Source organism: Nipponia nippon, unplaced genomic scaffold, assembly GCF_047370975.1.
Source record: "Nipponia nippon isolate SJK-2023a ecotype South Korea unplaced genomic scaffold, ASM4737097v1 scaffold_2, whole genome shotgun sequence".
Lineage (NCBI taxonomy): Eukaryota > Metazoa > Chordata > Aves > Pelecaniformes > Threskiornithidae > Nipponia > Nipponia nippon.
The window spans coordinates 74,532,708-74,550,726 of record NW_028262336.1 but is presented as its reverse complement, the minus strand read 5'-3'; the positions used below and the strand labels follow the sequence as shown (position 1 = coordinate 74,550,726).

Below are 18,019 nucleotides of genomic sequence, written 5' to 3'. Positions count from 1 at the left end.
GCTGCTGCCACCTCCCCCCCACCCGCCCGCCATCGGTCTCCGTCCGATACCTGGAGAGGAGCGCGGAGCGACTCCCACCGCCCCCGCCGACTCGCCGCCCGCTCTCATTGGCGAGAGGGCCGGCGTGCTAGGCCCGCCCATTGGCTGCTCAGGCGGCCGGCTTTGTCCCGATTGGCTGGCGGGCGGGGGCCGCCCCGCCCCGCGGGGGGCCGAGCGGTGTGTTTGGGCTGGAGAGTTGCCGGCGGAGCGGGCTCGGTGCTGCTGCCGCCGCCCGGCTGCGCGTGCTGGGGACAGCGCGAGGCGCTCCCGCCACGGCGCCTCCCCTTCACCTCAGCCGCGGGATGGCCGCCTCGGGCGGGCTGGAGCTGGGCTGAGCGGAGCGAGCCGCGGCCGCCTGCGAGGACCATGCCGTCGGGAAGGGAGCCGGGCGCCCCTCGGCTGCGGGATCCGACCGGGGCGGCCGCCCTGTCAGCGCCCGGCAGCGCCTAAGCCCGCGCCGCGCTGCCCCCGCGCATCGCCATGGACGAGCGCTTCAACAGGTGGCTGCTGCCGCCGCTGCTGGCGCTGCTCTTCTTGCTCATCGTCTACCAGTACGTGTCGCCCGCCTGCCCCGGCGCCGCCTGCCCCCGCCGCCCGCCGGCCTCCGCCGCCCGCCGCGGGGGGGGCCCGACGGAGCGGGAGGAGGAGGAGGCGGCGGCGGCGGGCACCGCGGAGGAGGAGGCGGCGGCGCTGCCGCGGCTGGTGGCCAAGTTCCCGTTCGCGCGGGGGGAGCTGTGCCGGCGGGTGCAGTTCGACATGCGGGGCCGCGACGTGATCGTCTTCCTCCACATCCAGAAGACGGGCGGCACCACCTTCGGGCGGCACCTGGTGCGCAACATCCGCCTGGAGCAGCCCTGCTACTGCCGGGCCGGGCAGAAGAAGTGCGCCTGCCACCGCCCGGGCGGCGACAAGGACACCTGGCTCTTCTCCCGCTTCTCCACCGGCTGGAGCTGCGGGCTGCACGCCGACTGGACCGAGCTCACCAGCTGCGTACCCGCCGCCATGGAGCGCCGCGGCTGCGGCGGCAACCGCACCCTCAGGTCAGTGCCGGCGGCCGCTGCCCTCCGCCCGCCGCCCCGGGGAGGCGGGGAGCTGGCGGGGAAGCCCGCCCGGGGCTCGAAGGGTCTCGCCTGTGGGGCTTGGTTTCCACCCGCTCGAAAGGCTGATCCCGCCTTTCCCGGCGCGGTGGGTCCTGCTCTCCGGCAGTTTGGCCAGATTGGTCCGCTGCCGTCGTCGTTAACAAGCAAACTGGGGGGCGGGGGGAGAAAAGGCTTGTCTCCCAGAGGAGGCCCTAGTTTGGGCTGTTCCCCTCCCTGTTTGTCACCTGTCACGCATTCGCTTCGCCTCCGATTTGTGCCGATTCCACGTAGCGCGTGTGCAGCTGCCTTTTCCCGCAGGTTAGCGCGAAGCTAAACTCCACTCATTTTTGTGCAAGTTTCCGCTATGCATTTGAAACTTGAGTTTTAAAAACCAAAACGCTCTTCCGCACAAGGAGAGTGCCTCTGCAGAGTCGGAACGTTGCTGCAGCTGCTGAATGGTGTAACTAGTGGAGTTTGAAGTATCCAGAAGCCCTTAAACTCTCTTTTTCCCCTGGTTCTGGTCGGCAGATAGACTGGTTCTCTGCTTCGCGTTGTGTACTGATCGCTTGCTATAAATATGTGCGAGCTGAAAGTCAGGAGACGATGAGGGAGGCTCTGTGCAGGGAGCGCAGTACTAGCAAAAACTGCAGTGTTAATGTTCTTTTGATGATCTGATGGCAGTGGAAAACTTTTGGATTTTGTGTGCATGCTGCAGCTCTGCATGTTGTATTGTATTGCACTTTTGTTGGGTCTTGCAAAAGGTCTTTTCTGTTTTTAAAATGGAAAAATTGTCAGATGGGTAATCTCTTTCGATATGAAATAGCTCTTGGTGATTCAATAAGTTTTGGGCTTCGTTCTTGTTTATTTACCATTAAATCTGATTTTCAGGCTAATATTAGGTTCTATCTTTATTTCTATGATTTTGAACATGTGTAGTAAGTTATGAGCTGAATTCTGTCTTAAACCATTGCTCTGTAATGTTTGTAGCATCGATATCTATAAAATATTTAGGCAAAATAGCTTTTTTTTTTAGTTATATAGTTTTGCAGATAACTTATGTTTGTTCACTTTACTATCCATCTTAATTTTATGAGTCTGCAAACTTTAAATTTTCAGTAGGACCACTGACACATTGTGTTCTTTACCTTGTCATTTAAAACCACGTACAGTCCATGACATATGTGGACTCATTTTCGCAGGACCTATTCATCAAGACAATAGAGTTGATTATTGTTGTTGCTGAACAATTTGAAGGTTATTTTATGTGAACATCAAAGGCCCTTGCGTACCGCAAAGGTAGTCACATTTGGCAAGACTCAGTCGGGATAATTTGAATTTATTGTTGATGGTTGTGGACTTGGACTGGACTTGCAGAATACTGTTAAGGTTATTCATACCATTCTGTGAAAACTGTTTAGCTGAAGATAAAGCGTAAAGACTCATGTGCTGGTGGAAGAGAAATGCTGTGAATGTTTTCAAGGACACAATAACTTGGTCGTAACCATATAGCTTTAAGGAATATTCAATAAACTTGTAATGTAAACCGGGGAGGGGAGGAGGAAGAGTAATATTTGTAGAAATGTCTGAGAATACGTAATCTGCCACTGAAGTCCTCTTTTCCTCTCTCATGAAGAATATTAGTAGGTAAATAACTGAGGGTTAAATTGAATTACACAGATCACAAACAGGCAGTAAAATTGGAGTAGTGGCTTCAGTACTTTTAAATAAAAACCATGATTATATTAAGTACATGTAAAACTTTGAGTTGAATTACAAAGCAGGTCATAGTGGTTATTCGGTGGATAATTAGTAATTATTTTGATTGAAGAAAGGCATGTAGTGACATTTCACCATTATAGCTAAATAGTGTTTTCTTAAATTTTTTGTTTAGTTAGTGAATGATTTGGTTAGTGTCACATTGCGCTTCTTGATTCATCTTTATGTAAGTGAGGAAAGTGCTGTGAATAGTTATTTGTTGCATTGTTCTAATATACCCTGTGCTGGGTAGACACCTTTTCATTTTTCTCTTTGTTTTCTCTTTATAATCATGTAGCTCGACTTCAGTTTTTCAAGGAGCTGTAAAATGAATCAGATAACCCTGAAGTATGGATTGTCTCTGCTGTGAATGTCTTTCCTCCCGGTAAAGTTGGAATCAAGCCTAAAATACTTTGCTGGAGGACTGTACTATTAGAGGCATGCATCTAAGTCTCTCTCTTTTTTTTTTTTTTTTTTTTTTAAATGTCTAACGGAGAATTAAGAATGAGGAGACTGCACGCCTAAAATAAGTAAGAAACTAGCACATGAGTCTAAAGTAAAGCATACTGATTATTTTTAAGTCATCCTTTAAAGCTTCTGAATGTGTTTGAGGCATTAGACTTACTTGAATAGCTCAACTTTTCTCTTCTACCTTCCAGCTGTGGAGTCAGAAAATTAGGCTAAATTGGTTAAATACCTGACAATGAATTTTCTTTGTGGCTAGGAGGGCAGCAGGACAAACCATATTATGAATTTGGTACCAAGGCGTTGGATCTCTTGTGCCATATCTTTGATGCAGTAAGGATGATGTTAAGTGTATTTCAGATTTATTTTTTTTCCCCTCATAGCAGGGTGTTAAGATAATCTGTTCTTCAAGATCTCTATGTAGTGTATCTTTTACTATGCAGAGGGAATAAGGGATTTAGAGTATAAATCTTTGCATTCTGAAAATTTGCTTCTTAGAGGGCTGGTAATGGTGTATCATGAGTAGAAATTAAACAAGTGACTCTTGGGAGTATTTTTTTGCTATTTTGTTATGGGTAAGTTAGATTAGGTACTACCTTTTAACACAGGTCTTCAGAAGAGTTCATGAAGAAACTATAATTAGAATTAATGAGGGAAGGGGCTATGTAGTAGGGAAAGGAGGGAGTGGCTGATGGCCCTAAGGGTCTTAGAAGGTGTGTGAAGTGCTACCTCACCTCACTCTAAGTTCTTTGTCTTTCATGGGCAGTGTGTTTTAAAGATGTTTTACTTCTGAAGTCTCATCAGGGTTTTGAAGAGGCTTTATCTCAGCCTTTCCTGTTTCTGATGTTTGCGTTTTGAAGTCTCTGATCCCAAGAAGGAACACAAGGCAGAAGTTGCTGCTGTGCCTCAGTAATTCGAACTCTTTCAAGCCCAAGTACCAGCTCTAATTTTGATGTTACTGGGCCTTTACTTCTCTGGGACTTAATGGTATGAAGTGTCCTGTGCCCTTGTCCCAGCTTAGGTACTTCAGAATGAGAAGTCGTTTGTTGTCAATGTATTGGATGCTATTGTGAGCCGTAGAACTATCTTTTTTGTTATGAATCAAAGTCATTCTTTTGAATACTTTAAAAATTACTTTAAAAAACCCCAACAAAACAAACCAACAACTGTAGACTTTATTTCTTCAAACATTTGCATATGTTTTAATTTTCAGGGTGTGAGATGTTCTGCTGAAATACCTGCTTAAGTGTTTACAGAGCCAGGCTATTAGTTCTTCATACTAATGCACAGCTTTCACTTTTAGAAAAGTTGCTGTCTGGATAGTGAGGTTATTGAGAAGGGTATGCAGCTGATGCATTTTTAAATTAAGTTCTTATTAGCATAGTTTTCAGCTCAATATTGCAAATAATTAGTATAAGTAAAGCGTTGAGACTTTTCCCACGAAGATGCAATTAGGTTCACGTGGAAGTTCTTGCATCGGCAGCATAGCCCCCCATACATTTAACAGGAGAGTTACTGCTATGCATTGTGTCTACTACTTGGGTTATTTACTCTGCCTTACAAAAATGGCTGTTACAGCAGAAAGTAACTGAGACTGGAGTGGAATTCTTTTTTTTAAAGTAACAGTCTTATATTTCCTTGTGTATTTATTTTCTCTGCCCTCTCTGGAAGTCATTGAATTTGATGATGCTTGTGTTTAGCTCCACCTCTGGAACTTGGTTTTCCTTCAGAGGTGCCAAGAAGCTGAGACTGTGGAGCCTTAGCCAACATTGCTTGAGGAAAGAAAGGGAAGAGAAATGTTGTTAGGTGTCGAACCTGGGATGCTGGGGAAGAGTCGGTCTCAAGTCTGAGTGAGTGATGTTAGGCTGCCTCTGTAGACAGTGGTGAGAAACGGAATAATACAGGTTGTCCTTTGGAGGGTCTAAGACATGTCTGAGAGCTGCTGAATTGTCTTCTGGAATCACAGTTCTTCCTTTCACTGATTACAAGGCAAGCCTGGAATGGCTAATTGGGACTTGATGTCTAAAACTAGATGAGAAGAATTCAACATCTAATGTTGCAGAGACATTGTCCAAACTGATTGTCTGCCTCTGTTAGGTTACCGGGTAAAACTTGGTGTGTGAGGTAGGGCTCGCTTTGCCTCTCTAATCTCTGTATAGAGGGACTGAGAGGGCACCTTAGAGGTCCTAATCAAGGCACGTTTCCTCCCTTGTTGGTGTGTCTGCAATATCATTAATAATTATTCATTATTATTTATTACAAGTTTGATTAAACTAGGAAGGTAATCTTTTAAACTACACACTTGAAAGAACATTGCATTGAAAGTGTTGTCTAATTTTCTTATATGAAACAGTGAAATCAGTCTAATAGTGTAAACCCCATGAGCTTTATTATCAGTGCAGTTTAGTCTTTGAAACTATTGATTTTCATTAATTTGCTTCCATTGTACTCTTCACTTCCTCGTGTCTGTTTAACTTACTGTGTGCTCCGTTATTTTGTGGAAGTATAAATCAGCAGTAAACCCATGAGTCATGGAATTGGGAGGGCTGAATAGAAATTATTAGTAGGATTCATTTTTGTTATGCAGTCCTCTATTTGACTACTGAGTGTTTTTAAAGCTCTAGCAATAACAGAGTGTAAGATGGACTCTGTTCTTTGCAGCCATGGTAACTAGGATCATCATCAAAATGTAAGAGCGTTAATTGAAAATTCAGGCTACACTGAAGGTAGTGGGGAGAAGAGAATGAAAAGCCACAAGTGTTAAAACTGAAAAAAACCCCATGAATTCTCTACCGTACCTTGGTATCTTCTGCTGGAATGAATGTTAGAGCCAGTAAGCTCCATACAGTTTGGTTTTTTGGTTTTTTTTTTTTTTTTTCCATAAACATAAGGAACAACAAGGATTAAACAATTTTCTGAGGGTCCTGCTACTGACAGTGTGGGGTTTTTTTCATTCCTTAACTGTCTCCACTCTTGGATGCTTTAAAAGAACCTTGGTGATCTGCTCAAGGGTGTCATTGTCCTTACTATTGGAAAGCGGTGTTGTCTCCCCCCAGTGCTTAGTGTGAATCTTGTTAACTTCAATTTTAAGCCCATTGCATCTTCTGTCTTTTGAGAAACTGAGAACAAATTGATCCCCTTTTCTCTGCAGTAGCCTGCTAGGTACTTTGGTTCTTAGGAAAGTCCTCTTTCAACCTTCCCTTCTTGAAATGTAACCAAATCCAGCTCATTCTGTATTTATCGTAGGCCATTCTTAATGTTCCTCTTTGGATTTGTGTCAGTTGTTTTCTTGAAATGTGGTGCTTCGGTGGGGGTACGGTATTTCATTTGTAAGTGTAGTACAAAGTGGAGCAAAAAAGATTACTTTGCTTATTCTGAAAGTTGTGCTTGTGGTTGTACACTTCAGTGATGTTTGCCTATTTTGCAGTTGCCTGACATTGGCTGTTCAGCTTGGGATTTAGACACTATTCATTTTCTTAAAGACTACTACTTATATTTCCCATTGTCTTTTTATGCGAGCTTTGTGCTTGTCCCCACTGGATTTCATTCCTCTTCTGTCAGTTTCTTTAATTTGTAAAATTGATTTAAATCTTATTTTTGTCCTTCCTAGCTTTTACTCATTGGCATATTTAATAAATGTGTTTTGTATTCAGCATCCACGTTGTTGATGCAAACATTGAATAGAATTAAATCCCATTGTAATAAACCTTTTGTTTGATATAACTCTCAGAATTGCTTTTCAGGGAGTTCTGCTCCTGCCACATCATATTTTTTTTTTCTAGACTGTGTTTTTTCTGGCTTATGACACTAATTGGAAATGTTGTCTAAAGTCATATTTCTTAATTTTTTTTTAAAAAGCATTTCCTTCCTACTTGAAGTCAATTACTGTATTTTAGAGGGAAATTAGACTGATTTGATCCAACTTGATTGAGACAGTAATGCTGTTTGTTAATCTTTTCTTCTATGTGTTGTAAGAGAACTTGTCTTAGAACTTGTGACAACAACTAGCAATTCTCCTTAACTGCTTTTTGCCCTGTACTCCTCTCCTGTGAGATTTCCCCTACCCACAGTAGCAGACAAATGATTGATGCGGATAGAACTTTCAGCATCAGGATTGTCACAGCTCTGGAAGACTTTTGACCCAAAGATAAGTCTTCAGACTTTTGAGGTTGCTGCAGGTTGCCTTGCTGGGGACTACAAAAATGACTAGAACTCACATTTACTGTTAATTACTAGTGTTGATAACACAGTGGTCAGCACTGGTTCAATTGGCAATTGATTGTTCTTATTCACCCATCATTGTAACGTACAGATAACTGTGAAACTCAGTAAGTTTTGAGACAGGGAGGTGAATGTTATGAAAATGATCAGGTGAGCAACGGTTCTTCTAGTTGTCTGGAAGAGAACTTAGTGATTTACCCAAGTAAATTTGCTTGCTCCTTTCATGCAGACCTTGCTGCTTCCTTTTTAATCTAGCTTATTATATCATGTCAAGGTGGGTTTTTGGCTGCTTCTGGTATTTCATTCTGGAAAATAGGCTGTCTAATAAGACTTTCTTTAAAACGAAGGAGCTATTCTCTTCTCTGTGCTGGAGCTAGGCAGAGAAGCCCTGGAGCAGAAAAGAGAGTGGAAGTGTCAGGAGCATCCTTTGGGGCTGTACAGTGTTATGAGACATACCAGCTGTTGTAACTCTCATGTTATTAAGATGCTTTTTAATTTCTATTAACTATCTGCCTAATTTAGAGCATTTTCCAATCCTCTTTAATAGTATATTGCTTAAATTCTTATGTAGCTTTGGGGTATGTATCGGTTTGAGGTGGAATGTGAAATGTTACTGTGTGAGTGGGAAAAGGTGCTGTGTAATGCCATTACACCGATAGAGATTAAATCTGTAGACCCAGCCAGTGGCAAAAACAGGGATAAAATTGTGAGCTTACTCTTGATTTTTTTTTTTTTTTTTTTTTGAGAACTCTTTGTGGAGGAAGAAAAAAATCTCTGCCAGCTCAGCTCCAGTGATCACAAAGAAGCTCAATGGAAAGTCTAGAGAGCTGGTTAAACTGAATGATTTCTCCCTTCAGGTGTGTTGGCAGTTTTCATGGCTTGCCTTCTAAGTCAGCAAGAGTAAAGCGTTTCCTCCCAGAATTTGGTGCAGCCATGGTAGTGAATTGAGCTAATGATGTAAAGACTCTGCTGCAATCTGTGCAGAATGAGATCTGATGAAAGCAAGGGAATCTGTATTCTTTAATGTATTTAGTATTGTATTCAACTTGCTGCCTGTTCTCGAAGTATTTGTAACCCAAACTTCTAGTGCTAAACTACATTGGATGCCTTAATGTTCCTGGTTGCCTTACAAGGTAACTTAAAGTCCCTTCCAAGTTCTATTACTGCTGAACAAGGTTTTCAAACACTGTGTAGGGAGGCTGATTGTATGAATTAAGGGTCTAATTTGGACTACCTATGTGATAAAATGATTCAGCCTTGAAACAACTACTAATTTAGGGGGGGGGGAAAATTAACAACTGAACTATTTTGGGGTTTTGTTCAAGATAGCACGGATCTTCTTTCAGAACAAATTCTAGAGTGGCAAGATCAGTAACTCTGGAAATACTTGTGGTCTATTACATGATCAGTGCTCGAGATCTCAATATATATTGACTGAAAAGTATAAAATGGGTTCTTGTAAGGATAGGGCCTCTTACCTTCAAGCTCTGAGGACTTTGGTTCAGCTATGGAGCTTACTGTTAGGTGGCCTCTTGTGTACTTCTATAAAGATCTGGAGTTTGGCCCACAGCTTAAAGTCATCTTAGAAAAAGTGGGGGGTGGGTAGGATTGGGTTTTAATTAATGATTTAAACTTAATGTCTTAAACAACTTATTTTCTTTAAAAATTAGTAATCTGTTAGAAAACGGTTGATGTAAAGTGGATTTCAGACATACTAGAAGTGTTGCATTAGTACAGTTATATATCAGTTTTGAAAGTGTATTAGTGCAGGTTGAAGTGTGGCTCTGAGTGTCTACAAACTGATAGAGATGCCAAACACACTGGCTTAGTAGTGGGGAAACTTTGAATGCCATTTGAAAAATAATGGTGGGATGGGGAAAGCAATGACCAGATGCAACTTCAATTTCCAAAGTCGAAATAATGAAGGATTGGTGAAACAAACTATAATATTAATAATTGACTTGAGAGTATACTTTCTGACTCGGTCAAGTAACTTGACACTGAGAATGCTGGCCATGTGGCTCCTGGTGCTGTTTGGTACTGGAAGGAAATGGCCTCTTCAGGATGTTAGCGTATGTGGAGGAGCTGACCTCTCTGAGATCAGTTACTTGCTGCAAACAAGTAAACTTGAAAGTGAGGTGAGTGAAAGAAGGAGGCACACTTCACAAAACACTATCAAATATTTTTCAAATATTTGATAGTGTTTTTTTCAAATTCTCATCTAAAGTCTAATAATGTCAATGGAAAGAGCTTGCTGACTTACAGATTTCCATTTGTAAGTCTTGGGCACATTATGCTTTTAAAAGTATGTTAAATTTTAGAGGTGGTAATGTAGGAAAAAGCTTCATTTTTATTTATTTTTTTTCTTTAACCAGGTAGCCTATTTCTAGCTTGTTTTTTGAGCTGACTTTTGTTTAAGTAGCAAATATGTTTGTATCTCGGTGTTTGTGTATTTTCACATTTGAAAGTAACTACTTGCAATTTTTTATTTTATTTCCATGTGTCTTTGCACACATGCTGTGGCTGAGAATGTGGGGGTGAGTGGAATAGCAACTGATGGTGTTTGCTTGAGGAACTACTCCGAATAAGAGGGGAAAGAGAAGCAGCGTAGGAATAAGCTGTGAGCCTAAAGTGAGAAGATGGTGTGGCTCAAATGACATTTAGGAGAGCGTGTCATGTGTTATGATGTGTCCATGACATCCAATGTAAAACTGACCTCAGGCATGAGTTGTAAATATGTTCCATTGTACATTTCTTTTAAGACTGGGATGGTATGCTTCTCTGGTGCCAGGGAGGGTCCATTTTTCCTTATTAAGCTGAGCTTAGTAGATAAAATAGAACTTGAATAGCAATTCAGTAAATAAGAGGTGGTCACATATTTGTCTTTTTAGTTGTTAATACTTGGACTCCTAGTGTTCTGTAATATTCATACAGTTTCAGGGTATGTTGAGTCAAGCATTTCTGTTCAAATTATTTTTATCCAGAATGCTAACCCTTTTATAGTTTTTCCATATCTATATTAGTGTTCTTTAGAGCTCTTTAACTTCCATCTACAGTGATAACTTTCTTTATTAAATTGTTCACAGTTAAATTATAGTGTAAAATCTTAATTGTCATGTGTTAACATGAAATAACTTCCCAGAGTTTACAATGAAAGAACATAACTGCTTTGCCTTTCTTTCCTATTCCCAAGTTGAGTTATTGGATTGAACTTTCAATATAGGTAAGATTCTTTTGTGCAAGGTTTGAAACTTCTGTATAAAATCTTCTGTAGGCAAATACAGAATCCACAATTGAGGAATAAATATGCAGGTGAAGAACTGGTGTTTATACCTTTACGTTTCTTCTAAATGAACTATAAATACTTAAAAGCACTAAGTAGGAAAAATTCAGATGTGGTCTTCAAAACTCTTTTTAATCGATCTACTTATTAAGATACTGGGGAGAAACCTCAAGTAATTACTTTGTGTGTGTATGTATTTTTTTTTTTTACTACTTTGTTTATTTTGTGAAGTAAAGATTTAAAGTCCCTGTTGTGTTAAAGTGATCATGCCTTTTTTGACAAGCTTTTAAAACCTGAAGATACCTGTTGAAATGGTTTCCTCCAAATAGAGAATTTAGCTGCCTAAATGAAAGGAGTAACTGCAAATAGCTTTTCCTAAAAAGCCTAGGTCCTCTGTAACACATTACCTTCTTCAGCAAAGTTTTTGTTTTGATATCCAGTCTCCTGCATCCCTTGTCCAAAGCTGGTGGGTCAACGAGCATGTAAATGTGTGTTGGGTTTTGCATCACTGCCTCTGACTTCTGCAGATTATTTTGTATTAGTGTATAGCTCTTTTCCTTTTGATTAAATTGCCAGGTATCTGACAATGGGTTAAAGAATCCCATTGTGATATGGGTCAGTAGCACGCATCCAAATGGCTGCTGGGCATTGCTATAGAGTAACAGTAAAACTGATGGACTGCATCCGACAAACAGATTGACTGGGAAGCTTAAGTGCGGCCACACAGAACTGCAGCTTTGATTAGGAGAGCAGTGGGAATTGTAGATGTTTATCATTCTTGTTTCATGCTCTGCTACTTGTATTTCAGTCCATTATCAGGTAGTTCCAAAGAAAATATTAAAAATTAAACCCAAATGAAATATAAAGATCCAGTGAATTAGGAAGTATTCATAGCAAGAAGGTCATTGTAGTTGCACTGATATTTTAAACAAAATTACAAGTTGTGTATCATTTCAGGAGCTGAATTTGGTACTATGTGACTAGAAGATTTTAACTTTGTGCCATATGTATAGATAACAGAAGAGCTTAAAAGGACATGTGCTAAAAGGAAAGTTTCTCTTCCACAGTCATGTTTTCTGTTTTTTGTTTGTTTGTTTTTTCTCCCTCAAAGATGCCTCCTATTTCTTGTGTTATTCAGGTTACATCCTACACTTTTGATTTACCTTCTTGTCAGCCTGATGTTGCCCATTCTCCCACATCACTGTTCTTCCTGTCTTGCCAGCTCTTTTGCTTTTGTTTTATATGTTTCATGTGTGACTCTCATCCCCTTTGCATTGTACTGGCTTGCTTTGCGTACAGAATGAGCTGGTTAGAGGTGTGCTCATCTCTGCTTGGCTTGTTTGGCAAGCTGCAGGCTTGAGTTGTTCATTTCTGAGCTTGTCTGCCCTGCTGAGGTTCAAAGGGGCTTCTGGATTTTTAGCTGTTTGGCCTTGCAAGGGCTAACAGAATTGACTGCTTTAATCTGTCCTAAATTCCTTGTTTTATTGCTCCCTCTGTTCCTAGCAGTACACAAGAACTGATAAGGAAAAATAAGCGTTCTCTTTCCCCTACCTGAAAAGACAGGGGACGGAAAAGATGCATTTCTGCTCCCTTAAGCTGCTGCTCAGAGGGCTTTTATAATTGTTTCCCTTTGATTTGTATTCAGTTTCTCCTAGGATAAAGTGTTAAACAATTGCAAGTTGTCTGTACAGCGCATGCCTCAGTCTTTTGCTTTTATGATGTCTTGGAGAAGAAGGTATTTAAGATTAGTGTTGACAGAAAAATTTCGTGCTTCACCGTCAGCTGTCGGTCGGTGATACTGAGCCCCGGCTCCGCAGGGTGAGCCACCAGTTCCATCCTGAGATGGGGAGGAGGGGAGTCCTTCTCAGCAGGTGAGGGAAGGTAGATAGGTCCAGGCTTTGTCCCCCCTGCCACACAGGGAAAGAAGGAGGGTTGCTAATGCTTCTGTAACCTGGGGAAAAAAGGTGATGGTTTGATGGGACTAGAAAGGTATGAAGTAAAGAGGAGAATTTAGGTACAAGTAGGGGGGGAATACCCTTGGGGTGCACAGAGGGAAAAGTGATTTCATGATAGAAGCAACAAGCAAGGAGACCAAAATAGAACATCTGTTTGCATCAAAAAACAAGAATGCATGTAGCTCTATCAAGTCAATTTTCAGCAGGTGTTTTGGCTCTGCAGTGGCCTGTTGAATCTCAGTAGTCAAATTTGAATTTCTGTTAAATTTTTGAGAGCTAATTTTAAGCAGTTAGCTTATGCTTTCTTGTTATCTTTCAATAGAGATTTGTTTGCTTTCTGCTTCTTGAATTCCCATCAAGTATCTGAATTTTAATTTTTTTTTTCTCTGCAATCATGGATTAGAAATTAAGAGAAACATCAGATCATGAAAAATGATAAATGTCTAATTCCAGGACCTGGAGCCCCATGAGCAATGTGGTGTATAAATGCACAGAAGCTGACTTTATTATGTGGTTGTTTTCCTCTGCTTCTTTCTCTTTGGAGCCCTTTCATTCTTTTGTGGCCTTTTAGTTGTATTGCTCCCTGGTCAGCCTGGTGCCTGTATGGTAGTGGCAGTGGCTGCAGCAATGATTGATGTGGAGACTAAATTGCTAGACACAGTTAGTGAGTATTTCATGGAGCAGTCAGTCTGCAAACCTGAAGATGGAGAAGCAGTTTTTACGTGGTTCTGACCATTGTATGCAGGATCTGGTTCAAAGTGTTACTGTCAAACAGTTGTTCTGTAAAATGTGTTTAAATCTCTTACAGGATCAAATGCTTCTACCTCTGAAAATCCCCTGCTTTGGGGGTTTTGGTTTTTTTAGAGGAAACTACTTAAAATGGAAAAGCATATTGAAGACAATTTATAAAAGTAAAATTCTTGCAAGTGGCATGGCAACTACTTGAAGATCCCATGTGGGAGTATTGGAGAAAATGCGTGTACCCATTGAAGATACTAAGTCCAAAAAGGAACTGGTGTGACATAGCTAAACAGCAGGATAAGAGAGGTAGTTACACAAAGCAGTTTTCACCATTTTTTTTAAAAAAGGTTAAGTTTTGTCTGCAAGAGCAAAATACAAAGTTTCATAAATTCTGGCAGGATAAGGTAAAAATGCAGTACAGCTAAGAAAGATGTTTGAGGTACAATTTGCAGAAGGTACAAAATTAATCTTTTTAAAACACGCTGGGAATGAGAAGCCCGTTAGAGAATGTGTAGGACTAATAGATTATCTCTCCTTCTATCCTCTGATTGGAAATAAAGTTCTATCAAAAAAGAAGCTACCTCTTGCATCTGTGCTCATCTTTGAGCTTTGAAGAAGTTCTGATCTGGAACCTTTCATTATGGAGGATGTATCAGAGGATCTCTCTTCGAAGTGAAGTGTTGGTAGAAGCAATTATGGAACAAGTTTGGAAAAAAAAGGGGGGGGGCAAAACAAAAAAAAAAGGCATAAACCAGATAGTATTTAAAGGTGCCAGTTGCCAGAACCAGGTGGTATTTAAAGGAGCTCAAGAATTAAACAACCAAACTACTAAATGTGGATATGACCTCCTGCTTAAAACTTGGTATTTGGAAAATTTGAAAGTAATTTTTAAAAAGACCTCTACTACTAACCAGTAAGCTTAACATCTGCAATGGGAAAACTAGGAGAAACTATTAGAGGGAATAGAATTAGTGGATAGTTACCTAGTACAACACAGTGGGAGGTCCATGTAGCTTTTGCGATAGGAAATCATGCCGAATAATCCTGTAGGATTCTGGAAAGGAGTTAAAAACTGTGTTCACAAGGGAGATCCGGTGGTCGTAGTCTGCTTGTGTTGCCAAAGGCATTCAACAAGGCTTTCCATCAAAAGCTCTGTGGAAACTGAAGCTGCTATCAAATGAGAAGAAAGGTCATGTCATGGGTGAAGAAATATTCTTCCTCCGTTTTATTTTTAATATGTTCATTTATTTTATAAAATGCTGACAAATAAAGGTAAAGGGATATCGTCTGGAAAGAAGATGAATACTGAGATAATGATACTATGAATTGTGAAGAAAAAGGTGACTGTGAGGACTTGCAGGAGGACTTTTTTAGGCAAGTGCTAAAATGACAGTTGGCGTTTTGTTCATAAATGTGTAGTGATGCGTACAAACCATCCTAGTTTTACTTATACAGTATGAGCTCTGAGGTGACATTATACCCCTCTTCAGGAAGCTCAGCAAGGAGGACTCAAGGAGCTACAGGCTGGGTGGTTTCACCTCCGTCCCTGGGAAGGTGATCGAGCAAATTTCCCTGGAAGCTGTTTCCAGCCCTGTGAAGAGTGGGGGACTGGGAACAGCTAGCACAAAGCTACGAGGGGCAAGCCATGCCTGACCAACACAACTACCTTCCATGATGAGAGGACTGGCCGAGAAGACAAAGAAGGAGCAGTGGATGTTGTTCGCATTGACCTTAGCAAGGACTTTGCCATGCTCTCCCGCAGTGCTATTTGAGGCACACTGGTGAGACGTGGACTAGGTGACAGGGTGATATACCGAGCTGCCTATTGGGCTGCAAGTGGGGGTGAGCGGCTGTACAAAATGCAGCTGGTGGCTGATTACTTGGGGTGTCACTCAGGAACTGACAGCGGGGCCAACATAGTTTAAAGGTCTGTATTAATGACCTGGATGATGGAATGGAGTCTGGTCTCAGCAGGTTCATGGGTGACCCCAAATTGGGGATAAAAGTCGATTTCCAAGTGGGAGTGTGTAGACAATCAGAATCAGACTCTTTTTGGATGCATACTGTGATAGGACAGGAGGAAATGAAGACCAGTTGGAAAATGGGAAATTTCAGCTAAGTGAGAAGAAAACCTCTTTTCCTGTGAAGGTGGTCAAACACTGGAAGAGGTTGCTTAGAGACACTGCGACATCTCTATTCTTGGAGTTATTCGAAACTTCTGGGCAAAGCCCAGAGCAACCTGCTCTAGTTAGGCTGACTTTTGAGCTGGAGTTTGGGCTAAATGACTGCCAGAGATCTCTCCTAACCTTAACTTTATTAATCTGATGCTTAATATTCAGGGAAAGGCAGGAATGGCCTCTGTGCCAGCCCTTTTTAAAGGGCCAGGTTTGACTGGCTATGATGAAGACCACTGGGTGCTGAGGGAGTTAGAATTGTTTTGTGTAAACTGTAGGTTGTATGGAGCAGATAACCAAGGAGTGTCAGATAAATAGGGAAGTATCAGGTTCAAAATAAGAGAAGGTGAGCCTTCTCACTGCGCATGCTAAAAGTTAATCTGTGTTCAAGTAACAATAGTGCATCTATAAAGAAGTCTGTCAACAGCCTTTAAATACGCCATTTTGAGAAGTCCGCAGGCTACAAATTTTTGAAAGGGGAATAAGTACTTAGGGTAAACTAGATGTTGTCCTTGTTGGTTAATTTTCCTATTAATGAGCACTTGCTTGTCAGAAGCAAGGATACTGGACCTTTGGTCTGGGCCAGTATGTCTGTTAGGGGTTTGCAAATTCTGGTTGCTCAGTGGAGGCAAGGCTGCTACAGCTCCATGTCCCCGTGTCCGACTAATAGCAAGACTGAGCGTGTATTCCCAGTAGGCACCTGCACAAATACACGTATGTAATATATGCATGGCCAGTCACAGAGAGCAGTGCAGACAGAAAACACAGCACTCATGCAAACATAAACAGTACCAATGACCTTATCCTATTCCCCTCTCTGGTTGATCACAATAAAAGTCCATTAGTGGGAAATGTATATACACAACATGGATAGCTGCTCCAGTAGCTGGCCTTAGACAACTGTCTGTCTGGGAGCTGGCCCCTGGGTCCCCAGTCTCCCCAGCTGCTGGTACCTTGTGTGTGAGCCCCTGAGGCTCATAGCCATTTGCCAGTTGTTGGTACAGACCCTCTTGCATATCCCAACGCAGACACACATCTCTCGGTTGACCCCCAGACCTTATGGTCTCTCTAGTAGTTGGCCTGGACCTCCTAGCCCCTCTGGTAGCCAACTCTTCCAGTTGTCTCAGAGGCACACATACGTACAAATGTGTCTCTCAGTTGACCACCAGACCCAATGGTCTCTCTAGCAGTTGGTCTAGCTGGACCTCCTGGTCCCTCCAGTAGTCAACTCCTTCAATTGTCTTGCTCACAGAGGAACACCCTAGACTTATGGCTACTTTGCTACCTGGCTCCCCAGTCACTTAACCTATTCATTGGCTAGTTCGGCTTCATACTGGCTAGTGATCACACACTGGCGTATGTATCCTTGCTCACTCTGGTTGCTGGCACGACAGACACGTGGGCCCTGTGACCTGTGGTATTGCTCCAGTTCCTGAATGAAGATTGATTCTTCCCTTATCTGAGATACAAGTTGATTAGTAGTGCATGTGAAAATGCTTTTAAGTACAATGTAGCTTTTCAATGGGCTGTCTGTTCAAATTCAAAGCCTGCAGATGATAAAACTGATAGCTGTATCTATGTTTGTGTAATTTTTTTCTGATCTCAACCCTTTTTCTGGTCACAATCTTGGGAAAGGATTCCGAATGAAGAACTAAAAATTTATTCTTAGATCTTGTGATATACTTCTTTTGCATCAGTAGCTCACTTAAGTTTTAAGTCTTGTAGAGCTGAAATGTTGCTGTGAGGAGAAGAATCTCTTCAATGAGAAGTTCACCGGCAGTATCTTTTTATAGTGGTCTTTGCCTTTTTTCTTCTGTTTGATTCAGGACAGATTAATGGCCTGTGTGCTTTTCCAGCAATATAATGCTCTCAATTACTGTTGATGCTTATGTGACTGCATTGCAAAGATGTAACTGCAAGTTGTGTAGAAGTTCATGCTGTAAACTAACTAGCTTTATCTACTGCTCGTGCAGCAATGGTGGCAAGCCAGGGGTCTCAGTGGGGCTTTGCAGTGTGGTGCTTATGGTGGTCGTAAGTTAAAGTTTCTTCTCCAAGCTGAGTGTTGTTTGTCCTGCTGCTGCACCTTTAATTCTTTTCTTATTTTGTTGTTGTTGGGGTTTTTTTGTATAGCTTTAATTTAATTGTCTGTATTGTACACTGAAACTGGGATGTTAGACTTGATAGTCCAAAACCTGAGTGAAATTCAGTCTTGCAAAATTGAACCCTAGGAGGACAAATTAGCAATTCACACAGTGATTCCTTTCAAAAAAACCCCACCCATTCATATAAAGGAGATGATTTTGACTA

At 41.8% G+C, this 18,019-nt stretch overlaps 1 protein-coding gene across 1 annotated transcript in view; it reads left to right on the top strand.

The window, feature by feature from the left end:
- The first annotated feature begins 252 nt into the window (after nucleotides 1-252).
- Nucleotides 253-18,019, top strand: part of HS6ST3 (heparan sulfate 6-O-sulfotransferase 3) — a 310,434-nt gene continuing 292,667 nt past the window's right edge. Inside the window, exon 1 of the mRNA XM_087757251.1 lies at nucleotides 253-1,079. Within this exon, the coding sequence (XP_087613377.1) occupies nucleotides 520-1,079 (560 nt within the window). The 5' untranslated portion in view covers nucleotides 253-519. The remainder of the gene's footprint in view (nucleotides 1,080-18,019) is intronic.